Here is a 27,701-nt window from a genome sequence, read left to right on the forward strand (position 1 = left end):
TGCTTATAAACAAAAAATAAAGCATTTAACTTAACATTTCTACACTTACGCAAGAGTTGAGTCCATATTATATAAGCCGCGGGTTATTTATTTATTCATATAAATATATTCATTGTACCTTTGCTTATATAACCACTTGTATTCATGAGCAAAGAATAATTCAGGGGAAATCTGAACGAGAAAACAACAACACAAACGCCGTCTTTATTCATGGCTAAGTTGTTTTTCACCGAAACCCCTTAGGCAAGCATATGTGTATCTATCGAGCAATTTGTCGAGCACGCCGCGAGTCATGTGATAACTGATTTATTCCCTGTCGTGCTAATATGACCCGACATCCATGTCAATATATTTCTGCCGGTGGAGATCCATCTGCGCTTTGAGTATATTTGATAAGACGGTGTAATGGCACTGACATTATTATGAGAACAGGCAAGTTTTAAAACCAATCGATGATAACTTGCGCTCGCACTCACAGTCGTTAACTGTCACCCGTTCTCACAAGGCCGACAAACCGTAGCAGACGACAGATAGAGAGATTCGTCGCAACGATCGGTGACTTCGTCTTGTCCACCTACAACCTTCCTACGCCAAACACCGTTACCTTGGAAATAAAATCATCATAATTAATACCACAGTGACCTTGCAATACAGCATTCGCAGAGACCGAACGGAACAGGATAGATCGTTTCAGAATGGCGGAGACACAAGCACCAACCGTTGAACCTGCCGCTGAGGCCAAGCCTGATGGAGACGCTTCTGCCCCTCCCGCGAAAGTGGTGAAAAGCGTCGTTCTAACGGGATTTGGTGGGTTGAAAATGCTGAAAGTCCAGCAAAAACCCGAAATGACCGCCGCGGATGGGGAACTGCTGATCAGAGTGAGGGCATGGTAAGCATTGCTTTGCATTGATTATCATCAGATGGGAAGCGTTTGGAACATATTGTATCTAATGTTGTGGAAATGCTTAACATTTTGGGAATTTCTTGAAGATGAGTTGTTAAAGAGATGGGTAATGAATCTGCATATGCAAAGAATTAATTATGGCAGACTGCCATTTGCCAGAATTTCATTAAAACATCTACATGATTTGCTTATTCAGCCTTTTGGATGTAAACAAGTAGCCGACTGTAGGGGTTCTCTTGACAGCTGTCACTTGAAATCGAGAACCGAATGTATTAAATTTGTGTTCATGTAAGCTAAAACACCTGATATTTGATACACAGAAAATATGTAATAATCTGCAGACTGTACAAGTTGAATGTAGCATATCCATTCATCTTTTTACAAATTTACAAGTTTCATAATGAATTTTCAAAGAGCTTATCATCTAGTGTTTGGTTTTTCATATTTAAATAGAAGCAAATCGTTTGAAGGATAAACGTGTGTATATTGATTGTTTGAAACAGTTGTTTCATAAAGTCAATATTCAAGTTGACATTATTAGATCATACAAAGGACAATTGCAGCTTTGAATATTGACCTTCACCTTAGTGGCCATGTTGCAATTTCTGTCATACACATGATAAAATAATATATGAAACACAGAGGTTAATTAGAAACAGAATGTTCACAATAACTAATTCTAGGTTTGAATTGGTCTCTAGCAACCTGTGCTTGTCACATGAGGCAACTAAATGGATCATATAGTAGACTCAGTGACGTTGTTCACAGAGGTTGTCATTGTCCCTTGATGGTGGGAATTGTTGCTCATAACTTCCATCACAGGTTTGCCTGGTCCAGACATGAGTGACTTCAGTTTTACGCTGCTCTGAGCAATATTCCAGTAATATCACGGCGGGGGACACCAGAAATGGGCTTCACATATTGTCCCATGTGGGGAATCGAACCTGGGTCTTAAGCGTGACGAGCGAACGCTTTTACCACTAGGCTACCCCACCGCCGGGTCCAGACATGATTATCTACAGACCTTCATGTAGCTGGAATACTGTACAGTGCAGTGTGAAACAAAAATAAACAAAAAACAAGGACTACTCAGTGCAATTTTGAAAATTTATTTGTCACTATTTTTTCACTTTCAGTCATACACTGTGAAATTTTATAGGTAGATTTGAGTCAGCTTGCGACATGTTTCTGTATGACGAACAGAACATGTAGATACCTGCTATTGATTCTGTGCTCTAACAGTCAACAATATGCTTGAACGTACCTAATTTGAAACACGAAGATTGATAATTTTATGGAAAGTACATACCAAAAGACGTTAAAATATGGTACTTGGTCCCTGCCTGGCGCTCGGCATTAATGGGTACAACACGGACTGGTCGGCTCGGAGTCAGTATAATGTGTCTGAGTGGGGTATTCATGCTTCACTGCGGCATGGTATCTCAGTGGGCTAGCACTATAAAACCAGCTTAAGTCTGGGCTAGTACAAGCAGCCGCACATACACATACACACGCATGCACGGCGTCATGTGAGCGAAATATTCTCAAGCACGACATTAAACCCAATCTCACCTCACCTCACATATGAAAATAAATCTTTAACAGTCATACTTTTGTATAAGAGAATATACTGGTTATTAAATTATCTTTACAGCAAAAGCTGGCCTTTAGTTAACCATATTGGGCCAGAAATTGTATCATCCAAGGTCAGCTCCTGTATCAAACTGAGATGCACATTTGTGATGTGATTCCTTACACTTCCAGTGTTCTAGCACACTGCAACGCAATGTTCAGAGTTGTGTCCCATGGTTCTGCAAGGATCTGATGAACATGGGTTAAAATCCTGGTTTCTCTCCAATTAAGATTCAGTGGTATGTCAGCACCATACCTGTACTGTTGAAAATGTCTACACCATGCATCATGGTGTACTTGATAAAACCCTTCTTGAAGGCAACTCATTATTCTTCATATCTATGTATTCTTCTGTGAAGGAGCATTATATGAAAAGATAAGCTCTAAAATGCACTTCTTGTGTTGGAGATAAATCCTAATGCTAAGTTAGAATGCTAAGAGGTGGATGCAGGATTTTGAAAATGGTGGGATGAGCATAATACTCTTAAATTGTTTGAGAGGCATTTAGAAGTTGGAGTACTAAGGAATGATGACAGTATATTATGGATGAACACTCTCTCACTGTAATAAAGATGTGTTCGTCCATATATTGTCATCCTTTCATAATACTCTTGTCACAAGTTGATTTTTTATGAGTTTGCAGCTAACATGTATTATGATGTAAGGTGTCTGACAAATGGGAGTACATACTCCCTACTAATACGCACATGCATGTACATACACACACCCATACATGCAGAGAGAGAGAGAGAGATAGTGTTGGGAATTGGTTAAAATCTCATAATTGATGATTGGTTCATTACAACCAACCAATCATCGAAAATAATTGGTTAGCGTCATTTATCAAATTTTCCTGGATTTGTTTGTTAATGCACAAAAAAATAAAGAAAAAGCATGTAGTTATTTCAATTAATCGGATCACCACTAAAGAGAGAGAGTGGGAGAGGTTTTATAAGGTGTAGATTATATATGAATATGACTGTTGTTTGAGAATGCAAAAAAGGTCCTGTTTACACAATGTATGACCTTGACAAAGATGGCCTGTTCTGGTTGAATCACCACACCATACAGAGCTGTCAGAGTGGAAAATTGTGAAAGTGTTTTTGTCCATGAGTCAGATTCCCATGACTGTCACATGACTATCCTCACAAAACCAGTGAAGCAAGAGCAGAAATAGATTCAGCATTAGCTGATCTACTTCCTCACAGGCCGTGCAGTGGAGCGTTATCAACAACAACTTTGCATGGGAATAAACCTCACTTGGCATGAAAATGTGAAAATAAGCAGGTGTTATTTGATTTGCACCTTATTGTCACAGGAAGTATCATTATAAAACATACTAACTTCAAGGTGTTAAATTAATCAATAAACACAGGGTCCCAATCCACAAAGCGTTCGTAAAGTTACGACCAGTCGTAACTCTATAGTTTACCATAAGCTTATGAATGTTGTAGTGCTACGAATGCTTTGTGGATTTTCGAAGCTCTCTTAGCGCTAAGATAGTCGTAAGTGCCATACATTAACAGTAACTTACGACTATCTTAAGAGAGCTTCGAAAATCTAGGCCCAGGACTATGACCTCCAGATTAGGTTTTCAGCCATTGAGTATGTACTCACATGTTGAAAGTCTGCTTCAATATAGTAATGTTCACTTTGATGCTGTTGGGATTGTAAGTGCATTAAACAACTAAAACAAACTGACGTGACACGGCATGACTGTGTGAGGCTGTTTGGTCTGTCTAAACCTTGTGAAAAAGCATGCTGCAAATATAAGATCATATCACAGTGATGACATCATTCTGTAAAATATATCTATTATAATGAAAAAGAAGACAAGAACTTTGATCAGAACTTCTAGTGTATTTCTCAAAGAAGTTATCTCTAAAGCCATATATTTTAAGTAGTAGTAGAAAGTCTGTCATACAGATTTGATGTCCGAGTAAGTTGGATTTGTTTTCATGAATATTTTCTGTATAACTTGGTTAAAGTGAGTGAGTGAATGAGTTTAGTTTTACGCCACTTTTAGCAATATCACTGCGGGAAACACCAGAAAAATGGGCTTTGTGCATTTTGCCCATGTGGGGATTCAAACCCGGGTTTATGGTGTGCCGAGCGAACGCTTTATCCACTAGGCCACCCCACCACAACCTTTTTGTTAAAAGCTCAGTTGACTATGCATAACAAGATTAAGTTTTATTAGAAAGGGGCGGTGGGGTAGTCTAGTGGTTAAAGCATTCGCTTGTCACGCCGAAGGCCCAGGTTCGATTCCCCACATAGGCACAATGTGTGAAGCCCATTTCTGGTGTCCCCCGCCGTGATATTGCTGGAATATTGCTAAAAGCGGCGTAAAACCCAATTCACCCACTCACTCACTTTGTTAGAAAACAGAAATGTGTAAAAACTATAATTACAAATAAGTGTTTTATGGTATCAAATATATCAACAGAAGCCAATAAAAGCTGAAAATCTGTGGTCTGTGTATCAGTTTTGATCCTTTAGTGGAAGACACAGTTACTCAGAGGATGTTATGTTTTTCAGCTGGTAAGTGCAGGTAACCAGCTTCAGTTGCAGGGTGATAAGTGATTGTGGTAACTGATGATCTCAGGACCGTGGGGTAGCCTAGTGGTTAAAGTGTATGCTCGTCATGCTGAAGACCGGGGTTCCATTCCCCACATGGGTACCTACAATGTGTGAAGCCCATTTCTGGTGTTCCCCGTCATGATATTGCTGTAATATTGCTAAAAGAGGTGTAAAACTAAACCCGCTCACTCACTGATGATCTCACAAGTGTCTTCAAGAGCTTTTATCTCATCGAAGCCATGCCTACTGTAGATGATGAAGTATGTCAATGCTGTATGTATTCTTTGCAGGTGTGATGATTGATTGTTTTGTCAAAACATTCTACTTATATGCACATGAGAATATAGATCCTGTCTCTAACTTTGAGTTATGTCCTTCATAAAACTCTAAAACTTTGTAACCTAAATTTGAGATTAATGTTTTTCTAGCTTCTTTGAAGGAGCCCAGCACAGTCCTCAATTTCAGGTCACAACTGAAGCAATCTAGACTAGGACTGGGACGATTCACCGATGCATCGATGCATCGCGGTACATTTAAGTTTGATACAGCTATCGTATCGTGGACTGGTGTATCGATACAAAACGATACACAACTTTTTTTCAAAACAGTATTATCTTAAACATGTTACAGTACTTATTTAGAGAAAAATACGCAAGTATGATGAAGTTACTTGTTTGTTTATTACAATAGTGTTATTGTTAAACACAAATACCTTGAAATAAATCATTTTAAATCTTGATACGGTGTCATTTTTTCAAGGTGTATGTATCGTGATACGTATCGTATCGCAGGTAAAATATCGCGATATGACGTAGTGTATCGTCCCAGCCCTAAGCGATTCTAGACTTGCCAAATGATACTAGACTTGAGTAGGACTCATATTAAATGTGTCCTCTTGGAAGACAGTGAGTGAGGGAGTTAAGTTTTATGCCGCTTTTAGCAATATTCTGGCAACATCACGGCGAGGGACACCAGAAATGGGCTTCACACATTGTACCCTTGTGGGGAATCAAACCCAGGTCTTTGTCAAGATGAGCGAACGCTTTAACCACTAGGCTACCCCACTTCCTCTTGGACGACAGACTGTGTTATGGTGTTTTCAATAAAAGCTACTCATGAATATTCTGTGAGTCAGACCTATAGTATTACAAAGCTCACAATCAATGCCACTTTACCTACTCATGTTAAACTCTGGGTATTATTCCATGTTATTAACTTTCACCAGATGTGACGTGGCAAAAAACTATATCCTGATAATAATTCCATTTTCAGAATTTTTAACAATATCTTGGTTATTTTGAATCAGTGATATTACGATTCATATCATGATGATATATTCTCTGTTTTTTCCCAAACTGGACATAGAATGAGAGATACATATTAAATTTTCAACTAATAGACTCATAACTGCATACAATATGTGTGAATAACTATGTTATATAATGCATGTATAACCAGTGGTATTATTGCTAACACTATATGGCTTTACAAGCTCTGGCATATATTCCCAACTAGCAAGTTTCATAGAACTGGTGCTGGAATGGAAGGAAAGTTTGGGTCCACCTGGTACCCATTCCAGCAGGGGCGGATCCAGGCTTTTGGAGAAGGGGGGTGCACATAAATCATGAAGTCCAAAGATTAGGGGGTAATGCTCTTCCCCTCTGGATCTGCACCTGTCCTGTTCTGTTTAGGGTTAATTCTTACTAACATAATGAAAAGTAGTGTTTGGTCATATTTTGAACTCAAGAACTCAGAAAAACAAGCGCAACTTGTTTAATGTAGTACTGAGCTTTGAATATGGTGGCATGTCTTCTATCAGGAAACACTTAGCTCCCAAGCATCCAATGTTCAATAGAATGGCAAATGAAGCCAAGGCCCCTGGTGTTGAGGCTAAACTAAGGCCCCAAAAATAAAAATATGTGTGTTTAGAGTAACATGAAATTATAAAACAGGGTTGGTAGGTAGGGTTTATCTTTATTTCTTCTTACATTTTTTTTTTAAAATGCACTCGGATATTTTTCATAAATTGACATATTTATGTAATATCAGGGACCCGTTTTGAAAGAAAAGAGGGGAAACCAGTTAACAATTTTAATAACTGAAGCAACAACACTTACTAAATTCGACATTTGTGAAAAACAAGAATAAGTGAGCACAGGTCACAAATGGTCGCCCCCAACATTGGGCAGTACATACTGTTGGAGTAGCAAAATGTTTCGCCATCTTTTAAAAAATAACGAAGAAAAAAGGTTAGGATCGAGAATTTTGTGATGGGGTTGGTCAGGAAACCGTAAACACACATTTTTAAAAAAAATATTTATTTATTTTTTGGGGTGGGAGGGGTGGCTAATCTGATAAGAAAACACACTTGAAGGTATAACATGCAAATACACCTATTGTCTTATATGGAATGAGTATTTTTGTTGTGCTCTTTTCTGCTTTTGAAGGATAAATTCAATATAAAGTTCAGTTAATTATTTCGGTTCAATAGAGTATCAGAATATCTGTTTCACATGATGAAATGGGTTAGGGTAGTTTTTTTTCAGGACCTGGGTAGTGAAAATTATTTACCTGACTCAGGTACTCGAGTAACCCATCCCAGGCCTACTAAGAACCCATACAAAAAGTAAAAGTCTATGTTCCCTCTTACAATGCATGTTCTGAATATAATGATAATTGATGGGTACATATCTGATAATATTACATCTTAAATCTTTAATACTTGAATCAATTATGATACATGTATTCTTTATCTTCTCGAGGCAGGGGTGTTAAATGACCATAGAATTTCAGATTCCACCCTTGGCAAACTAGACTGGAATGTTTTTAGTTATGTTAAGTCTATGCATAGTCAAAACTACCTGTTGAAACTGACATCCAGTTTGCAAACTGACATGCAAATTTTGGTCAATGGTAGGATTTGCATAGCATGTGTACTGTCAACAGTGCAGCAACAGATATTTTCCAAATCTTTTCATGTTTTTAAACAAGGTGCCAAAGTAATTTGATGGTCCTGGCAAGGTAAAACCTGTATTTATTACAATACAGATCTAGTATATCAATCAGATCATCTTGACTGGGTCGTGCCAATGTGTTTGAAGTAAATGCAATGATAGGTGCAACTTGATTGGTCAGTTGTAGAGGCATAGGGGAAGACAACCCACAATATCCACGAGTGGATCTACAATGCAGCCAAGAAATTCAATTTAAGCTCAGCAAGGGTGGAAAGTGGTCTTTTACAGTCGCTTAACTCCCTTTGCTCATGAACATGTATATTTTCTGAAAACTGTTCTTCTTTTTAGGCCTATCAGATGATATTTTTTAAAAGAATTATAACAGACATTTTACACTTTATCAAAATAGAATCAGCATTACAATGTGGTGACATTGTAATTGAATGTTTTTCTTGTTTTACAGTGGTATGAACTTTCCTGATCTGATGGTGCGGCAAGGTGTTATCGACACTCCCCCAAAGACACCAATCACCATGGGGTTTGAGTGCTCCGGTATCGTCGAGGGGGTTGGTGAAAACACAACTGGATTCAAGGTGAGAACTAGGGCTGTAACGATGCATCAAACTATCGATGGATTGCAACTGTTGAGCCTCCGATAGCAATTAATTGATGGTAGAAACGAAAAACTATCGATGCATCGATAGTATGTGTGACTATTGATAGTTTAGTAATTGACTTCTGTTGATAAATGCGCAGTGCAAAATACAGAAAGTACCAGATTTATTGGTTGATGCTTGTTAAGGAGACATTTACACCTGATGCTTTCTCATGGGAAGCCATTGCTAGAAAAAAGAATCTTACATTTCCAAGTCAAACAGTCGATGAAAGTAAAAATTTCATGCACACTAGATGAAACACCGAGAACAAGTAGGGCTGGTCTAAGTTAACGCTCATCATGTACCGCACGTGCATTTGTTTCACTGTTTCATCTACTGCGCTTACCCCCTTGTAATACAAACCAATAATAGCGATTTGAATCTATGATCGTTTGTTAAACAACTTTTATCCTAAGTTGAATAAAATTCTGAGATTTAAATGTTCATTTGGCAAGGTAAAATGATGAGGATTCGCAATCTTAATTTCACTTAATTTGATTTACTTTTTTGTTTAAAGTGAAATTCATTTGTACGTTTTCACTGCAACCTGACTATAGCATTGGGGTTGTGTACCCCGACTGGGGTCAGTATCTGACATGCCCACCCCTCTCACAGATGACACTTACAGGACGTCTCCTCAGGCTGCTGATCAGACGTCTGACTTAGAAAATGCCTAACTTGAGCAGTAATTTGAGTAGAACACACACTCGCTGATCACAGCAACATCTTGTTGGCTTGGCCACTGAGGAAACTGAAAAACGTAATTAATGATCGCCATACTTAATGCTAGTGCAGCAGCGATTGTTTGAATGGATCGGTCTCACTTGCATCAGCAGTTATCAATGGGCTTGGGAGACTAGTCGATATTCATAAAAAGTGAAACATCAAATTAAACTTTAGAAAGTTTGAAAGTTTGTTAAATCAAGACAAACAACTAATGCAGTTTCCTGACTCATAAAACTGCAATGTAAACAACAGACTCGCGTGCGTGTCTCAACAGGAAGTATCCTGTAGTATTAATCAGTGCCTGTTTCGTTTGCACAATGTTACGATTGTGTCCCATTATTGCCCAAATCAGTTTGTGGTGGGGTTCATGATTAAAATCGATTATTGATCAATTACTGTGTTCCGATTATCGATCTGCATCTGGTGAGGGATAACCAGCAGTACTTATTACAAGTAACTTAAAAAAACACTCTGCATCAAAATGCAGTGCTAGATTGCACTAATATCAGACTGTCTGACTGGTATTGTGATATGTGAGGTTGATGTCATGTATCCTAACCTGTCTAATGTTGGTTTATATAACGTCTTAAACATGGTTGTGTTCTTATCAGTCAGGGCGGTGGGGTAGCTTAGTGGTTAAAGCGTTCGCTCGTCACGCCAGAATACCAATGTTCGATACAATGGGTACAATGTGTGAAGCCCATTTCTGTTGTGCCCCGCTGTGATATTGCTGGGATGTTGCTAAAAGCGGCGTAAGACTATACTCACTCACTCACTCTTATCAGTCAAGTCTCGATATGGCTGAAATATTGCCGATGTGACTTAAAATGGTAACTCACTCACTCACTTATCAGTCAATAACCGATGTGTTTATCTCTTCATGCATCCCGATACTAATTATGACACATAAAGATATATGCTTCTTATGCCTTGCTAGGAAATACTGTGTTCCAGTTAAGTGTTCCTGCATCATTGTGTATAGTACCGGTACCTGTTGTTTGTTCCTGGTTTAACACCACACTCAGCAATGTGTAGCAGTGGTCTGTAAGTAATCAAGTCAGGACCGACCAAGCAATCCTGTGATTGACATCATGAGCATTGAGCTATGCAACTGGGATACAATGACATGCATACATATATGTATTGTATTGCAATTAAATGTATTGCTGCACAGGCATGGATAGAGCTTTCTTTTGCAAACGGAAGCAAAGCCAGGACTTAATGTCAGTCAAACTTCTGAAAAATATAACATATACGTACCATATTATTATGTACACTCTGCATGTTTAAAAACATTTTTGACAGAGGATGCAGTAGACTTGACGAAATATAACAAAAATATTGAATGATTACAACCAGCTGATTTGCATAGAAAACTGATTATATTATTTCCTCCAGCTCCTAACACTTCGCTCACTGACAAACACATCTCTGCATTTGACATTTCATCCTACTACACCTCCAGCTGTTAATGCCTGAGGTGGACATGACACCCCAGATATGTTATTTCGTATCCAGCAGTGTATGAAATAAGCCAAAAACCCAGCCAGACATCAGGGCTGGTAACTTCAAAATGTTACCAGCAAAAAATAGATTTAACCAGACCAGATACCAAGCAAGATATGGTGAATTGAATCATATGTATAGAACATCTAAAATAATTACCAGACCATCGGACTGGCTAGGTGTAAATCTAGACCGTCCGTCAGATATCTAGCCCGTCTCGGGCGGTCGGACGGGCCTTATTTCATACACTGTATCCAGACATAGTCTCAGTATGTGGTCAGATGCTAGATGAGCCATTAGGGTGGTTTAATGGCCGCTGTTTGTGGTCACTGTGACAAAACTTTCAAAATCAATAGCGCATGGTGCCTCTGTCTCACAATATCCCCATTTAGCACCTATTCAGTATAATACGACTGTTATCACATCTCTCTGTACTGTTAGGCAAGATATGTATGCAGTGTTTGCCCTTAGCCCTGAAAAGCTGCAGGCCCTAAGGACCCAGAACCATAGCAAGTTGTGGGTCATGATCAGAATGTTAAGGCCCTATATTTTAATATGGAAATAATACCCTTAGTTGTTGGGGATGAAAAAGCTGTCGGCCATAAGGACCTGCAGAAAACAAAAGCTGTGGGTCCGAGTGGTTTTTAGTCTGCTTCAGGCCTCAGGCCCGACGTTAATTTCGAATGCTGTATGTATGGCTTTGGTCAGGCAGCATCATGCAGTGTCTTAGTCATGATCTGACAGAGCCAATTATATGAAGATTATCGATGGATTGATACCACTGTTTCTCATATGGCATGTTGTAGGTAGAATTGACCGTGTACAGATGTTCTTTCTCATGCTCTTGATAATGCATTAATGCATTAATTTTAACAAGGCTAAAACAAATGGGTTAATTGTAGCAGGGATGCAACCTGAAAGATTGAGGGGGTATTGGATGGGGAAAGAATCCCTGGAAATCCCTCAGGCATACCTGCCAGGACGTGACTTCTCATTTCTTTATTTTTTTATTCTAGGGACTGATTGTATTAGTGGGGCGGGGTTGGGGAGTCGAGGTTGTGTTTAGGCCTTGTCTTACATGTCAGGTTCTAAGATGCTGTATCATTTGGATACATTTGGAACATATCAACATCTTGTTGTGGTTCACATATGTGGGAGCAGGACAATTGCCACCCAGTTATTTTTACTATAATAGTGTGTATGTGGACTTTCCGAGCAGTGTGGCCCACACTTGACCAAGTCATGATGATACAGAAAGAGTGAATGAGTGAGTTTAGTTTCACGTTGCTTTTAGCGTTGCTTTTAGCAATATTCCAGCAATATCATGGTGGGGGACACCAGAAATGGGCTTCACACATTATAGCCATGTGGGAATTGAACCCGGGCGACCGCCTAGGTCACCCTAAATCCAGCTAGGGTCCATGCAGGAAGCAAATGTACTGCAAGTGCCCATGCTCCCTAATATGGTGATCTACCTTCAGTTGGCAATATATAGCCTGTTTTTATATTGTTTTGTCATCTATAGTTAAACTGTTTTAGATCTAATTACTAGTTTTAAATTCGAGTCTGTGATAATCTAGTTATTTTACTGTCCTTCGTTGACAGGTTTTTACAATTTACCATTAATTACTATGTATAAAATTATTTGTTCTCGTCACGATATGGCTGAAATATTGCAGATGTGACAATAAATTTTAACTCACTCACTCACTCACTAGTGTTGGTCCGATTAATTAAAATAATAGAACATTGGTTGCAGTGACTAAGCGACCAAGCAATCGATTATATTTTCTCATAATCAACCACAAACAATTTTGGAACACTTGTTTGCATTAACAATATTTTTCACAAGTTATTTTTTTCTGTGTCATTACATTTACATTTCATAACCACTACAAGCTTGTTCCAAATCATGATTGAATTTATCTTAAAGACTCCAGGAAATTTATGTTCCTAATATACTAGTAATCCTTTAGAGATGTGAAATTTGCAAAATGCATTTTGTGCAATTTGCACAAAAAACAACACAAAAACTTTTGTGCATTAACAAACATAACAGGAGAATTTGATAAATGACGCTAACCAATTATTTTTGATGATTGATGGGTTGTAATGAACCAATCATCAATTATGCGATTTTATCCAAATCCCAAAACTAACACACACACCTCACTCACTCTGTTATCCTTATGTTGCAAGGCCTGTATTGGAAACAGGCCAACCTTAATACATGTTGGACTCACAGTGACTCACCACCTGCCCCAGACACCTGTGGCTGCCAGGTTGATGTGATAGCACCAGATTGTCATATATCTGTTTTATGATCTGCAGAAGTCATCAACTGTTGGATGTGGCTACCTAGCTGTTTGTAGACACAGCAATTACAGGCTAATAGCAAACAGACACACTAATGACGTACAGATTCCTGTGTATGAATGTGTGAACAGTAGCGATATTTTGGTTAGAGAAGAAATCAATGGATTGATTATAGTTCATGAAAAAAGAATTTTTAATCAGAATGTAGCAATATTCAGGTGAGAGAAAAAATTAATGATTTAGAAGATAAGCTACTCTGTTTTCAATTTTGCAGTCCTTTATCGTTGATTTAAGACCGCTGAATGCAATTTAAAAACCAAACAAATTTGTTATTCTGCTACACCTTTTTGTTGTACATATTTTTCTGGTATCTTTCATTTCGTGAAGAGAAGCCACATATGTCGACTATCCACACTGTTTTTTCCTTATTCTTAATGACAAATGGAGTGAGTGAGTTTAGTTTTACGCCGCACTCAGCAATATTCCTACTCTATGGGGCGATGGTAATTATGGAACATTTTCGGACTACAGTAACAAGCCAGCAATTGATGTCTTCAGTATATTCTGTGAAACAACAAAATATATTAGTTGGCCTGTTTTGACCTTGTTGACAGTGTCAGTTATTATGACAATGGACCTGTGAAGATCAGGCTAGCTATTCTCGAAACGTTCGTAGCCCTACAAACTTCTTAAGCCCATTCTTAACACATTGGCTGCGACCAAAGTTAAGAATTCGTAGGGCTACGAATGTTTCGAGAATAAGGGCCCAGGGCTAGATCTGATCTTCAGTAACCCTACTTGTTGTAAGAGGCGACTAACGGGATCGGGTGGTCAGGCGTGCTGACTTGGTTGACACGTATCATCGGTTCCCAGTTGTGTAGATCATTGCTCATGCTAATGATCACTGGTTTGTATGGTCCAGAATCGATTATTTACAAAGCCCGCAACGCCATATAGCTGGAGTATTGCTGAGTGTGGTGTAAAACTAAACTCACTCACTAAACTTATTTTTAACAGGGCGGTGGGGTAGCCTAGTGGTTAAAGCGTTCGCTTGTCACACTGAAGACCCAGGTTTGATTCCCCACATGGGTACAATGTGTAAAGCCCATGTCTGGTGTCACCCGCCGTGATATTGCTGGAATATTGCCAAAAAGCGGTGTTAAACTAACCTGACTCACTCACTCATTATTCTAACATTTCACAAAAGGGGCTTTGGGGTAGCCGGTGTACGGGACATTGCCCACAGGAACTTTGCCCACAACAATTTAAACAGGGGAGGAACTTTGCCCACAATAATATGCAACATGATATAAATGATATGATATTATTTTATTAAAATACACAGGGGTAGCCTGGTGGTTAAAATGTTCGCTCACCACACCAAAGACCTGGGATGGATTCCTCACAAGGGTATAATGTACGAAGAACATTTCTGGTGTCCCCCACAATGATATTGCTGGAATATTGCTAAAAGTGGCGTAAAACAATACTCACTCACTCACTCACTCACTCACTCACTCACTCACTCACTCACTCACTCACTCACTCACTCACTCACTCACTCTCTCTCTCTCACTCACTCACTCACTCACTCACTCATCCTTTTACACATGGGCAGATGTCAGCTGTTGATAATTACCCCAGGAAATGAATGTACCAACTATCAATTTTTACCATGTTCTACCAAGTGTCACAGTGTTACCGGAACATTGCTCTGTATTTTGGCAATAGTTTGCTTAATGTTTTTTATAAGCTGCATGACCAATTTCATTCATCTTGCTGACTTGCCAATCGTTATTCTGTAAGGGGCATTTAGAAGTTGGTGTGACGAAGAAGTTTTATGGATTTGACAAGTTAATTATTGCAATACGTGCAATGTTTTGGTTTAGATGCTAACACCATCATGACTTGCAATAAAGAAGTTGTCCATCCATGAAACTTGTTTTCCCCCTCATGATCAATCATTGTTTTTATTCTGTCCACAACCAAATACTCTTGATTAAGCTCACTTCCACTTCCAATTGCATACAACCAAGCTTATGTAATTTCAACTAAAATTTACGTTATGTCTGCTACTACACGTTTTTCATATTTCACGCCGTTACATGTTTCCGCTTTTGCTTCTCACCTCATAATACCCTACAAATACCCAAGGGAGATCTTGAATTTATGCTCAACAAAGAAAGTTAAGGACCACCCAAATTTTCAGTATCAAAGTATTTAGTAGTTCATATTATGATCCATACAATACTTAAATATTGAATATTTGGGTGGTCCTTAACTTCTTTTGTTGAGTATATAAAGGGTTCCCCAGAAAACTGCCTTTAGTTAGACAACATGGATTGGATGGGATGGTCATACTCAGTGAGTCTATGTATGTATATTTACTTATAATGTATATTTTTTACAGGTCGGGGACCGTGTGATTGGCTTCACCAACTACAATGCATGGGCAGAGCTTGTGAGTGTCAACGCAAACCATGTGTTCAAAATGCCTGATAACATGAGCTTCCAGGACGGTGCTGCGCTTCCAATGAACTACGTGACAGCCTATATCCTTCTGTTTGACATGGCCAACCTGAGGAAGGGCCAGTCCCTGCTGGTGCATTCTGTAGGGGGAGGCGTGGTAAGTTGTTGTGTTGGTTGCTGCTTGGGTGACATTTTTGGCTCATCTGACTGAAAGTCAAGTCAGACAGTTGTATGGCCTTGGCTGAAAGTCAAGTCAGTCTATATGATGGCCATGGCTGAAAGTCTAGTCAGACAGCATTATAGCCTATTTGGCTCGTCTGATTGAAAATCAAGTCTGTCTATGTTATGGCCTTGGCTGAAAGTCAAGTCAGCCAGTGTTGTGGCCTTTTCTGAAAGTCAAGTCAGTCTGTGTTATGGCCTTTTCTGAAAGTCAAGTCAGTCTGTGTTATGGCCTTTTCTGAAAGTCAAGTCAGTCTGCATAATGGCCTATGCTTCAGTCAGGCGTCCATTATCCATACTAAAACATGCAGCCAAATCTTCACATATTTGTCTCCATCAATAATGACAAAGCAAATGTACATGTTCATGAGGTTCTTTTTCTAAATTTCAAAATGCCAAGAGTATAACATTGCTTACCAAATAAATATTTTTATGACACCTCTCAAATTTGCTAACCAAATCTTTAAGATGTTTCTACTGACTGAGCCAAAAAGGATAATGACTGCTGACTATACACTCAAATTATATTGACTTATAACTTTACCAGTTCCACCAAGCAGATGTATCTTATATTTCATGTGTAACACAGGGAATTCACAAAGATATTTAGGTGTGCTGTTTCCAATTTTAATGTGCCACTGGAAAGAAGACTTTTCGTCCATCTTCGAACTAAGGGAATGTCATTTGACAATGATTTAGAAAATAAATGGTTGTATTTTGTGAAGATTGCCACCAAAACCTGCCATTGATCAGAATATGCAAATACAGAAATGTGAGTTACTTTTTTCAGTGGAAGATGTGAATGAATAGCTCCAATTGATTCAGTGTATTTACTAGGATAGGTTTTTCAATGGTGACCAATGAGAATTTTGGAATGGATGTTATTTTAACTGACAAGTGGTCCACCAGGCCCACACTTACACAAGTTTATGATGAATACTTGTTGAACCGGCTTTCAGTGTGCATGAAGGTGTTTAATAGTGAACAATTGTTGAAACTTTGTTTCGGTAAGAATCACATTTTAGGATATTTCCTTGTATTTAAAATGTTGACATATAACTTTATATTTTGTTTTATATAATTTATATATTGACAACTAACAGAGGGATGATTTCTTCAATCTGTATTGAGGGATTGTTAAAGCAGTTGCCTGGCCGAAATTTGATAACAGATTTACAATCTTTGAAAATTCATAAATTTAAGATAGTGAATCATGCTTATGCATTGTGGTAGAAGATAACAGAGGAATCAAGTTACCTTTATGTACCTACTAGTCATGTGTCTATATGTGTGTGTTACAGGGTACTGCAATCACGCAGCTGTGTAAGACGGTGGAGGATGTGACAGTGTTTGGTACAGCGTCCTCCAACAAACACGAAGCCGTCAAGGCTAACGTCTCCCATATCTTTGACCACAATGTCGACTATGCTCAAGAAATCAGAAAGTAAGCCATGGAACTTTTCCAACCTCGTTAAAATCTGATCTTAATTCTCAGTAAACAACGATCTGAGGACATCCCATTGCAGGTCAAGTCACCGACCAGTAAGTGAGTGAGTGAGTATGGTTTTATGCCACTTTTAGCAATATTCCAGCAATATCATGGCAGTTTACACCAGAAATGGGCTTCACACATTGTACCCATGCGGGGAATCGAACTCAGGTTTTTGGCATGATGAGCGAATGCTTTAGTCCACTGGGCGACCCCACCGCCCCCCGACCAGTAAGACCAATCAGAGCATGGCTGAAAGTTGCTGTCCGAATGTGTACATGAAGCCTCAAAAAGGACAACACAGAGTATCTTGAACAACAATTATGGGCTGTGTAACTAACTGATTCTGTCAAAGTCATTGTATGTCTCGTAAACATTCTAACAGAAGAGTATAGCACTTTGGAAGTACTGTCATTCAATGAGACAAGTCAGAATGTTCTTTGTTTGTTTTCAAATTTTGAATTGTAAACTTTTCAAAACATTTTTCAAAGCAATAAAGCCAGGAAAAGAACTCGGCAGTTCTGAACAGCTCTCTGACTGACTAGTGTCAACATATTGTTAGTAAATTGATTGGCCGTTCATGTAAGTTCACTCTTCCATGACCTGTAAGGGATGACCTCTGGTCTTTGCTTACCATTAGCAAGAACTCAAGTCAGATTTTATTGTGATTAGGTCCTCTTCAAAATTATCTATTATCATTAATCAGTGAGTGAGAGTTAGATGTTGCTTTAGACAATTGTAAGTTACATCACGACATGTCTGCTTAATGTGACTGATAAGCCAAGTCATGGATATAATCCAGGTGAAACCCATGGATACCTAGGATCATTAGTGGAGAAATACCTTGATGCTAACACACGTTCTGCAGTTTCTGCCCCAACCAAGGGACACAACTCTCTCCACCAAATTTTCTGTGACCAGAGGGCTACCTTTACCCCTATGCTTTATTAGCTTTTTGTCAACTTAATAGCTAGAGCTAATTGGGATGTCAAAACAAATTTGTTACAGCGTAATTTGTTACTTTGAATTTTATTGTTATAAAAGTGTACACTGTGTGAGTTTGCTTGCAGGGTGACTGCCGAGGGGGTGGACATTGTCCTGGACTGCATGTGTGGAGATGACACCAACAAAGGCATCACGCTCCTTAAACCAATGGGAAAGTACCTGTTGTATGGTGAGTTCAATATGTACTGCGTGTGTATGTGTATGTGCGGCTGCTTGTACTAGCCCAGACTTAAGCTGGTTTTATAGTGCTAGCCCACTGAGATATCATGCCGCAGTGAAGCATGAATACCCCACTCAGACACATTATACTGACTCCGAGCCTACCAGTCCTTGTTGTACCCATTAATGCAGAACGCCAGTACCATGTTTTAACGTCTTTTGGTATGACGCGGTCGGGGATCGAACCCGCGACCTTCCGCTCTCCAGGCGGACGCTCTAACCACTACACCACGGAGGCGGTGAGTTCAATATGTACTGCATGTGTACTGTTCAGCTATACTGATGGTGTGTGGTCCTGTGCATAGAGCTCAGGTCACAAATCAGTTGAAGTTAAGCAACATCAGTCACGGAGAGTCCTCGGATTGGTGACTGTGTTTGGCAGTTTGACTCCTGAGACTTTCTAGGACTACTGTCCTGCCCCACAACGAAGCACCTATGTGATCTCACCTTAGGCAAGTGAGTTCAGTAGAAAATGGGTACCCAGTGGTATAAGTCATATGACAATTAATCTTCTAGCACCTCAGAGAGCTTGGGTTACCCAGGGCTATAATGTCCAGCATGTTGTGTGAGCTTGGAGCATGACCCTGCGGTGTGGAGTTCAGCGCTATATAAGTGGCCATATTACCATTGTTATACTGTTCAACAAATGGTAGGGTATTTCATACTGTTACAGGAATAAGAGGGTACTAAGATACTGAAATGTATAATTTAGTCTGTTGAAAATAGGTTCCCTATAGTCCACAACAGTATCAAGTATTGTACTATACCACAAGGATGCTAAGAATTTCCTTCTCAAAATTTAAGTAGTATAAAAGTACAAGTGTTGCAGGTTTGGGCTTTTTAATTTTTGCAATAGTAAGAAAGGTATGATGCTTTATTAATGACAACTTCTTTATTATATTATGATGCGACATTTCGGTATAGATTCTTATACCGTTGTCAAGCAAGATAGAAGTACTAAAACACAGGACAGATTTATGAAACATCTAACAGGGATTAATTAAGACAAAATTAAGGTATGCATGAAAGGGATTACAAACAACAATGGATACTGGTAATAGTGCAGTAATATAGGAAGAAGCCGACTGTGCATGAGGCAGAACAAATATACATGGCTGATAGGATTAATTAGAAATGATGGCTGGAGTGTTCCGCTAGGCTACTAATAATGCATTAGTATGTGAATAGTTACAAACCTGTTGCAATAGTTATATATATTTACTGTAATAATAGGATATCATGCTAAAACGTTGCATACACAAAATTGTAACTTTAACTGCAGTCTCTAAGTAATTGGATCAGACAAACCAGTGACTGATGTTATGATGAACATTCCATGGACTTTTATGACAAACTGTCACCAAGCCTGACTACCAACTTCATTACCTGCTGCGACCAGTGAAGGTCTGGGTTAGAATATTGGTCTTCAGTAACCCATGCTTGTCGTAAGAGGCGACTAATGGGATTGGGTGGTCAGACTCGCGGACTTGGTTGACACATGTCATCTGTTCCCAATTGCGCAGATCGATGCTCATGCTGTTGATCACTGGATTGTCTGGTCCAGACTCCATTATTTACAGACCGCCGCCATATAGCTGGAATATTGCTGAGTGCGGGGTAAAACTCAACTCACTCATTCACTCATTTACCTGCTGCCAAACAACTTGTACAACAAGCTTAGGTTCCAAGTTTTCCTCATATATACTGTTGCTGTTTATAATCTGAATGTATATTGTTGCTGTTGTTTTTAATCTGAAATATGTTTTTGTTTCAGGTTCATCTAACATAGTAACTGGTGAAACAAAAAGCTTCTTCAGCTTTGCAAAATCTGTAAGTAGGATATTTCTGGGCATCTAATTTCAACATATGTTATATTTTGGATTTTACTTTCTCAGCACAGATTCTAGTACTTGGAAGTTGAGTCCCATTCAGGATTCGAACACACACTCCAAAAAGTACCAGAATCTGTACTTTTTAAGGAAGGGGTAATCCCAAATATATATTCTGAAAGGCTTTGTGTATTCTAGTAGTGAGTGAGTTTAGTTTTATGCCGCTTTTAGCAATATTCCAGCAATATCATGGCGGGGGACACCAGAAATGGGTTTCACACATTGTACCCATGTGGGGAATCGAAACCGTCTCTTCGGCGTGATGACCGAATGCTTAAACCACAAGGCTACCCCACCGCCCGTGTATTCTAGGAAGTGAAGTGAGTACATATATACTAATGGAAATGAATACACATGAAAGTTAAGTGTTCCTATATTTATTTCCAGAATTTCACCCACAGTGCAATACATACCTTGTGAAGAAACCTGGAAACGAATAAAAGACACTTGTACTTTCATGTGTTCCCTTATTCATTTCCATGAGTATATATCTTATGATTGTTACCCCATATTTCACTGTTCTTCCCTCGATTCACGTCCTCAGTCACCTGGTTTGGTACAGTGAGAATAGCTCATGATACATCTTTCTGGTGTGAAGGTTTCTGGGCACCCAGTAAATGTTTGGGATGGGCTGCTTTTGTACATGTATCTGCATGTGATACAAACACCTTTCTAGTTTGCCAAGGATCAGAAATGGAATCATTTACAGGGCTCCAGATAAGAGCCATATCGGCGTATGCACGGATATAAAATATGCACGATACGGTAGGAAATAATTTAGAAAACGTAGCAGATACGCACTACAGCAATGGTGTATGGTCTTAGAATCATTTACAGACGTATTTATCTGAAAAAAATATTGTTTTATTGTTTATTGACCTGTTTACACAAGAGTAGCAATATTGTTGTGCATATATGAAACGAAACACAAGATTACTGATACTCCATTAAATTCCATTAAGTACTCTAAATGTACTCTTAAGGTTTTCCAGTACTCCTGTATTGAAACAGTAAGGAGTACCTACTCCTGATGTTGAAAATTTATCTGGAGCCCTGCATTTATATTTGCTCGATGGTGGAAGTAGATGATTGTACTCCATTGGGCAAAGATCAATAATCTTTGCTTGAAGTAAAAATAGCGGATAAGCCTTCATTTGTCAAGAATCATCTAGATTTTCTTGAAGTTAGAAATAGATTATAGTACTTCATTTGTCCTAGATTTGGTTTAAAGTAGAATTAAAACATCTGTCTTCGTTAAAGGTCATCATTTCATATTTTGAATGTTAAACTGATGTCATCCATTTGTTGGTGCGCGTCAGTGGTGGCAAGTGGACAAGGTGAACCCCATCAAGCTGTTTGACGAGAACAAGGTGATAGGAGGCTTCCAGTTGAGGCGGCTCTTGTTCAACCAAGGCCAACATGGCTATGTCCGTGAGGTGATTGAGAAGCTGTTCAAGATGTACAGTGCTGGCAAGATCAACCCCACCATCGACTCAGTGTGGGCCTTCGAGGATGTGAGTATAGGGAGAGGAATGAGTGAATGAGAGATCAATCTGTGAGTGGCTGGTTAGGATGCTGGGTGGACGGAGATGAGTCTGTGAGTGGTTGGTTAGGAGGCTGGGTGGACGGAGATGAGTCTGTGAGTGGTTGGTTAGGAGGCTGGGTGGACGGAGATGAGTCTGTGAGTGGTTGGTTAGGAGGCTGGATTGAGATGAGTCTGTGAGTGGTTGGTTAGGGAGTGGACAGAGATGAGTCTGTGAGTGGTTGGTTCGGAGGCTGGGTGGACGGAGATGAGTCTGTGAGTGTTTTTTAGGAGGCTGGGTGGAAGGAGATGAGTCTGTGAGTGGTTGGTTAGGAGGCTGAGTGGACGGAGATGTGTCTGTGAGTGGTTGGTTAGGAGGCTCGGTGGAAGGAGATGAGTCTGTGAGTGGTTGGTTAGGAGGCTGGGTGAACTGGGCAACCCCATCTGACTTAATTCACTGTTCTAATAGTATACATTTGCTCATTAAAACTAGAATTTTTCCATTATGCAATGAATGCCTGATTCCATAAATATTTGAAGAGACTGTCTTAAAAGATGGAGTCTTGAGAGATTCCTGGAAATTTTTTTTATCAGTCTGTGCCTTAGAATTTGAACGATTCTGGAGCCTTTATGTGTGATTGTGTTCCCTTTTTAGTCTGTTGACATTATTCTCAGTTGGACACAGCTGTTTGAACATTTTTATAATGAGAAATGTTGTTCAATAGCAATGAAATGTGCACCTTCTAGGCCATCTTAGATTCTTAAGAAAATCATTTACCTTATACACATTATGAGTTCTATTGATACAAGAGGCCAATGCTAATATTTTTGCCATAGAAAGAATATATTTTTGTTTTGATTGGGACTTTCATATTATATATTTTCTAAAATTCAGGGGTATTCCAATGAGTGAGTGAGTGAGTGCAAAAATGAGACTGAAGCATAGAGCCTCTTCTTATTTATTGGTTCTTTTGTCAGTTAAATACAGGTGACCTCTGTGAAAGCCTTAACATGTGTACTATCTGTTTTATTCTGCAGGCATTGTCCTTATATTTAACTCCTTATCAGACCACGGTCAATATTTCAACAATGGTGTGTACATTTTGTCAATGTCATTAGGCAGGTTCATCATTATTAAACATTGACAATGTAACGAGGTTTCCAAATTGTCTTCAGCATGAGTGTAATAATATTTGTTATTGCCTTTAAGATAGAATTAATTTAAGTATAATTCTACGTATTGCACTGTGACTGCAGGTGTGTGATGCCATGCAGAAGATGCAGGACCGGAAGAATGTGGGCAAGGTTCTCCTGGATCCCACAGCTGAGCCAAAACCTAAAGTAAGAATCCTGGTGAATACATGACGCTTTTTATGGATAACAACTTCTTTATGTTCTTTATAACAACATTTCAGACCTCGTTCTGAAATATTTTTAGCTCTGAAACATGGTGATAAGGAATTGAAAGAAGTTGATATCCATAAAATGTGTCATAAATTCATGTTCTTCCAACTTTCAAGGACTTCAAGAATCCTGCTTGTATAATGATGTTACCTCCCTTCATTGTCATCGACTTGTGTGTCAAGTCTGTGTCTTCAAAATTTTGAGAAGACGCATTTATGCTTTTACTGATGGGTAGGTGTGAAGTTGAAAGCACATACTGACCTTGGGTTTCATGAACGGAACCTCGGAATCAGAATATGTCCCTGTATCTCATGTTGACTGCAGTGTTGATGAGGTCATGCCCTGTGATTGGCTGAATGTGAGTCACAGTATCCAATGGGATAGCTTGTTGCTTATGGTTTCAGTTTAGTCACAAGGATGACTGGTTTACTGACATGTAGTAACTGGAATAAGTGGAGCTCCAAACAACATTCACTTTCCCAATGTCAGATCATCAAGTATAGTTTATACACGTTATTATTCCTGGTGGTAGACCTACACTTTGCTAACATTCACCATCTCTGTGTTCAGGCTGTCGAGCCTGAGAAACCTGCTGTGTCTGCTGATGCTGAATCCGGAGATAAACAGGAGAAGAAAGAGGAGAAACCAGTTCAAGATGGAAAGTGGTGAGTAAGTCATGTCATTAGAAAGGACAGAAACTATCTGCTGCTCCCTAAATGAAGCCAGTCTTCTTTTTACATAGAGGTGAGGTTAGGTGAAATTTGGTTTTACGTTGCTTGAGAATATTTCGCTCATATGACGACGTGCATTCGTGTGTATGTGTATGTGCGGCTGCTTGTACTAGCCCAGACTTAAGCTGGTTTTATAGTGCTAGCCCACTGAGATACCATGCCACAGTGAAGCATGAATACCCCACTCAGACACATTATACTGACTCTGAGCCGACCAGTCCTTGTTGTACCCATTAATGCCGAGTGCCAGGCAGGGACCAACAAGTACCATATTTTAACGTCTTTTGGTAAGACGCGGTCGGGGATCGAACCTGCGACCTTCCGCTCTCCGCGGGCGGACGCTCTAACCACTACACCAGGGAGGCGGTGTGAATATTCATGACTTGATGAAGGAGCAAGCATATACTCCAAAACGTTGTGTTATTCCTAACAAGAAGTTGATATCCATTACTCTTCCTTTTCTTAAAAGTTTTGACCTTTAACATGATGTACCCTAGGTACTAGTCTGTCTCACAGTCATAAGTTTCTCAGTGATAACTTGATGACGTTCAGAATTCAACTTGGCAAATGCACTCAAAGCACTCTGTCCTGATACAGAGCTCTTACAGGCTTTCATTATGACTGGGGTCGAGTTGTTGCTTTGCTTCCACTTGAGCGTTGCGGAGGAGTGATGATGTTTCAAATGTGTGTTCATGTATTTCCGATATACGAAATATGGGCTTTACATATCACACATATTTATTTGACTGCAAACTTTGCGGACCCCAGCTTCATAGTATACTGGAAACTAAACATATTTCCAAACAGGAGACTTAAATTTCCCAGGCAGTTTCTAAAACTCGCCTTCAGCAAAATCCATGATGCTTCTTTTGGTATCAAGGCGTCGACATGCTTTTCGATGTTTCTGATTGGTTATGGCCGCTACCATGGTCTTGCCTTTTCCAATCATATTTGGCGAAAGATTTTATTATCTTAGGCCAAAATAGGGCGGTCTCGTAGTCGTCATAGGGCCAAATTGGTTATAAAAAGTAATGTTCTTTTTAATAAGACATTGGTGCAACATCAAGATAATGATCTATATACGTCAAAATCTGAATCGATAATAAAACAAATGAATTGTGTATCATGCAAAGCTTGCCGGTGATGCACCGGTGCATTTGGTGAATCATAATATCCCTACCATTTACATCGAAAAGAAGCCATTGAGGTTGGTGATTCAGAACCTTTGGAAAAATCTAGATTTACTTCATTTAAGGCTGCATCATCACAGAAAGGGCGGGGCAGTTGGGAAAGTATTACTGTTCAATGACTGTGAGACAGACTAGTGAGTGAGTGAGTTTAGTTTTATGCCACTTTTAGCAACATTCCAGCAATATCACGGCGGGGGACACCAGAAATGGGCTTCACACATTGTACTCATGTGGGAAATCGAACCTGGGTCTTCAGCGTGACGACGAGCGAATGCTTTAACCCCACCGTGAGACAGACTAAGAAAATTGTTTCAACTGTGATACTGCTTTTGTCACAGGCAGCATCATCTTTGGAATTTTTCTGCATTTTGTCATGACAAAACCAGCCTTTGTGTTTATATAAGGGGGACTGATTGCTGTGTTTATGTTGCAGATCAATGTCCTTCCCCTACGTAGATGTCAGCCCCATCTCCCAGAGCCTCCCTTGTTCAAGCAGGATGCATTTGTAGCTACGTAGGAACGCCGTGTACAGCTAAGCAGCTCCACACTTTGTCATCAACCCAAACAAGTGTCTGGTATCAAGGTCCTTTCACAATGCTGACAGATGGAATGACTTGTGATATACCGTTCATACTACTTTCTGTCTCCTTTGGCTCGTCAGTGACTATTACCTAGCAACAATCTTAGAAGAGCATACTGTTTCATTCTGTAAAACACTCAAATAGTGCAAGCTTCAGTTTATTTATTTAATGTTTAATGGACCATGTTTTATTAAAAATGATTAGATCATACAATGTTTTATGCTAAAGTTTAAAAGATTTTCATCTCAAATTCTAATGAAATGATAAAGTAAATTATTGATTTTAAACTTTACTATTTGGATGTTTAAATTATGCATCACATGGTAGAAATTAACCCCAGCCTGTCATCTTAATTTGAACTTGCTTGCATTATAAATTAGCTGCAGCCTTTGGTATAAATTATTGCAAACATGGAAGCAGGAGAACTTCCCCTGAGAGCTAACAGAGTTACAGGTGACCTGAGACAAAGTACGGTAATTATAAACTTTGCGGAATGCTATTTAATGTCTTTCTAATAAAGTTGCTCAATACAGAAATATAAATCATATGATTTAAATGACTCAGTATTTGCTGATATCAAATGTCGATGTATTCAAAATCTAGAAATTCTAGGCATAACTTTAGCATGTTACATTCACCCTGTGATGGTCTTAACCCTTTATATATTTCTGTTATACTTATTGTCCGTAGCCACACAGTTAAAACCATATATAATCCGTGAAATTATTGATTTTGAATGTAAAACACATGTATACTGGTGTGTGCATATTTCTTTTTTCTTCTTTGTAGTATCAAACCCCTTTGATGATTTGGGAAACAGTTGTTGTTTTCTGGCGCTACCTAAAGCATGTTTATACCACTATAACTATTACTTGAAAACCTCCCTTCATGAGGCCAACCACCCATCTTGATCATTTTAATGGATTATAGATAAGAGATATTTTTAAAGAATCCTATACTGACTGAATATTTATTTCAAGAAAATGCAAACATTTCAGTGAAAGACCTGTGTTACATGTTTTCCGAGCAAGATGACCCGTCCTTGGTCCATTTTTAGAATGTACAACATTACTGACCTCACATAAACCACCTATATTGACCCTGCTTCTAGATACATCAATGCCAACAGGTGCTACTGCTGTGTTTAAAGTCCTGGCCTGTATTTACAGAAGAATACATGATTCAATGTTAAACTTATATTGATAACATTTTATCATATACAATGGAACTTCAGCAGTTGTGGACATTTTGCGATTCATTTGTGATCTGGTTACCATGGTTACAGTTTTGAGAAATTTTAATCATCAATGTTGTCTTAGAAATTTCAGCACAATATTTGGAAGAATCATTTTTTGAATATGAGGAAAAAACTGATTTATTTGTAATCTGGTTACCATGGTTACACTTTTGAGAAATTTTAATTCAACAATGTTGTCTTTAAGATTTCAGGAAAATATTCTCCAATTCTTGAATATGAGCACAACGCTGTGGTTTGTTTGTAATCTAGTTACCATGGTTACACTTTTGAGAAATATTGATTTATCAATGTGTTAAAAATTCAGCAAAATTTGAACAATTTTGGTAGATAAGTCTTTGAATATGAGAACGAAACTACATACCATTAATGAAATGCATATGTTATATCGTTCATTGCTATTTAATTGCTTTTGTGAATACAGGGCCATCACTGTAGACGGATTTCAATATTT

At 38.9% G+C, this 27,701-nt stretch overlaps 1 protein-coding gene across 1 annotated transcript; it reads left to right on the forward strand.

The window, feature by feature from the left end:
- Positions 1 to 263: 263 nt before the first annotated feature.
- LOC124259961 (synaptic vesicle membrane protein VAT-1 homolog-like) lies at positions 264 to 27,701 on the forward strand. Its single transcript, XM_046694183.1, has 10 exons — positions 264 to 889; positions 8,534 to 8,663; positions 15,685 to 15,900; positions 17,264 to 17,406; positions 18,522 to 18,625; positions 20,450 to 20,505; positions 21,884 to 22,078; positions 23,344 to 23,427; positions 24,061 to 24,155; positions 25,845 to 27,701. Coding segments are annotated over exons 1-10 (1,218 nt in total). The 5' UTR covers positions 264 to 695; the 3' UTR covers positions 25,846 to 27,701.

Source organism: Haliotis rubra, unplaced genomic scaffold (assembly GCF_003918875.1).
Source record: "Haliotis rubra isolate DU_JTF1 unplaced genomic scaffold, ASM391887v1 Scf745, whole genome shotgun sequence".
Classification (NCBI taxonomy): domain Eukaryota; kingdom Metazoa; phylum Mollusca; class Gastropoda; order Lepetellida; family Haliotidae; genus Haliotis; species Haliotis rubra.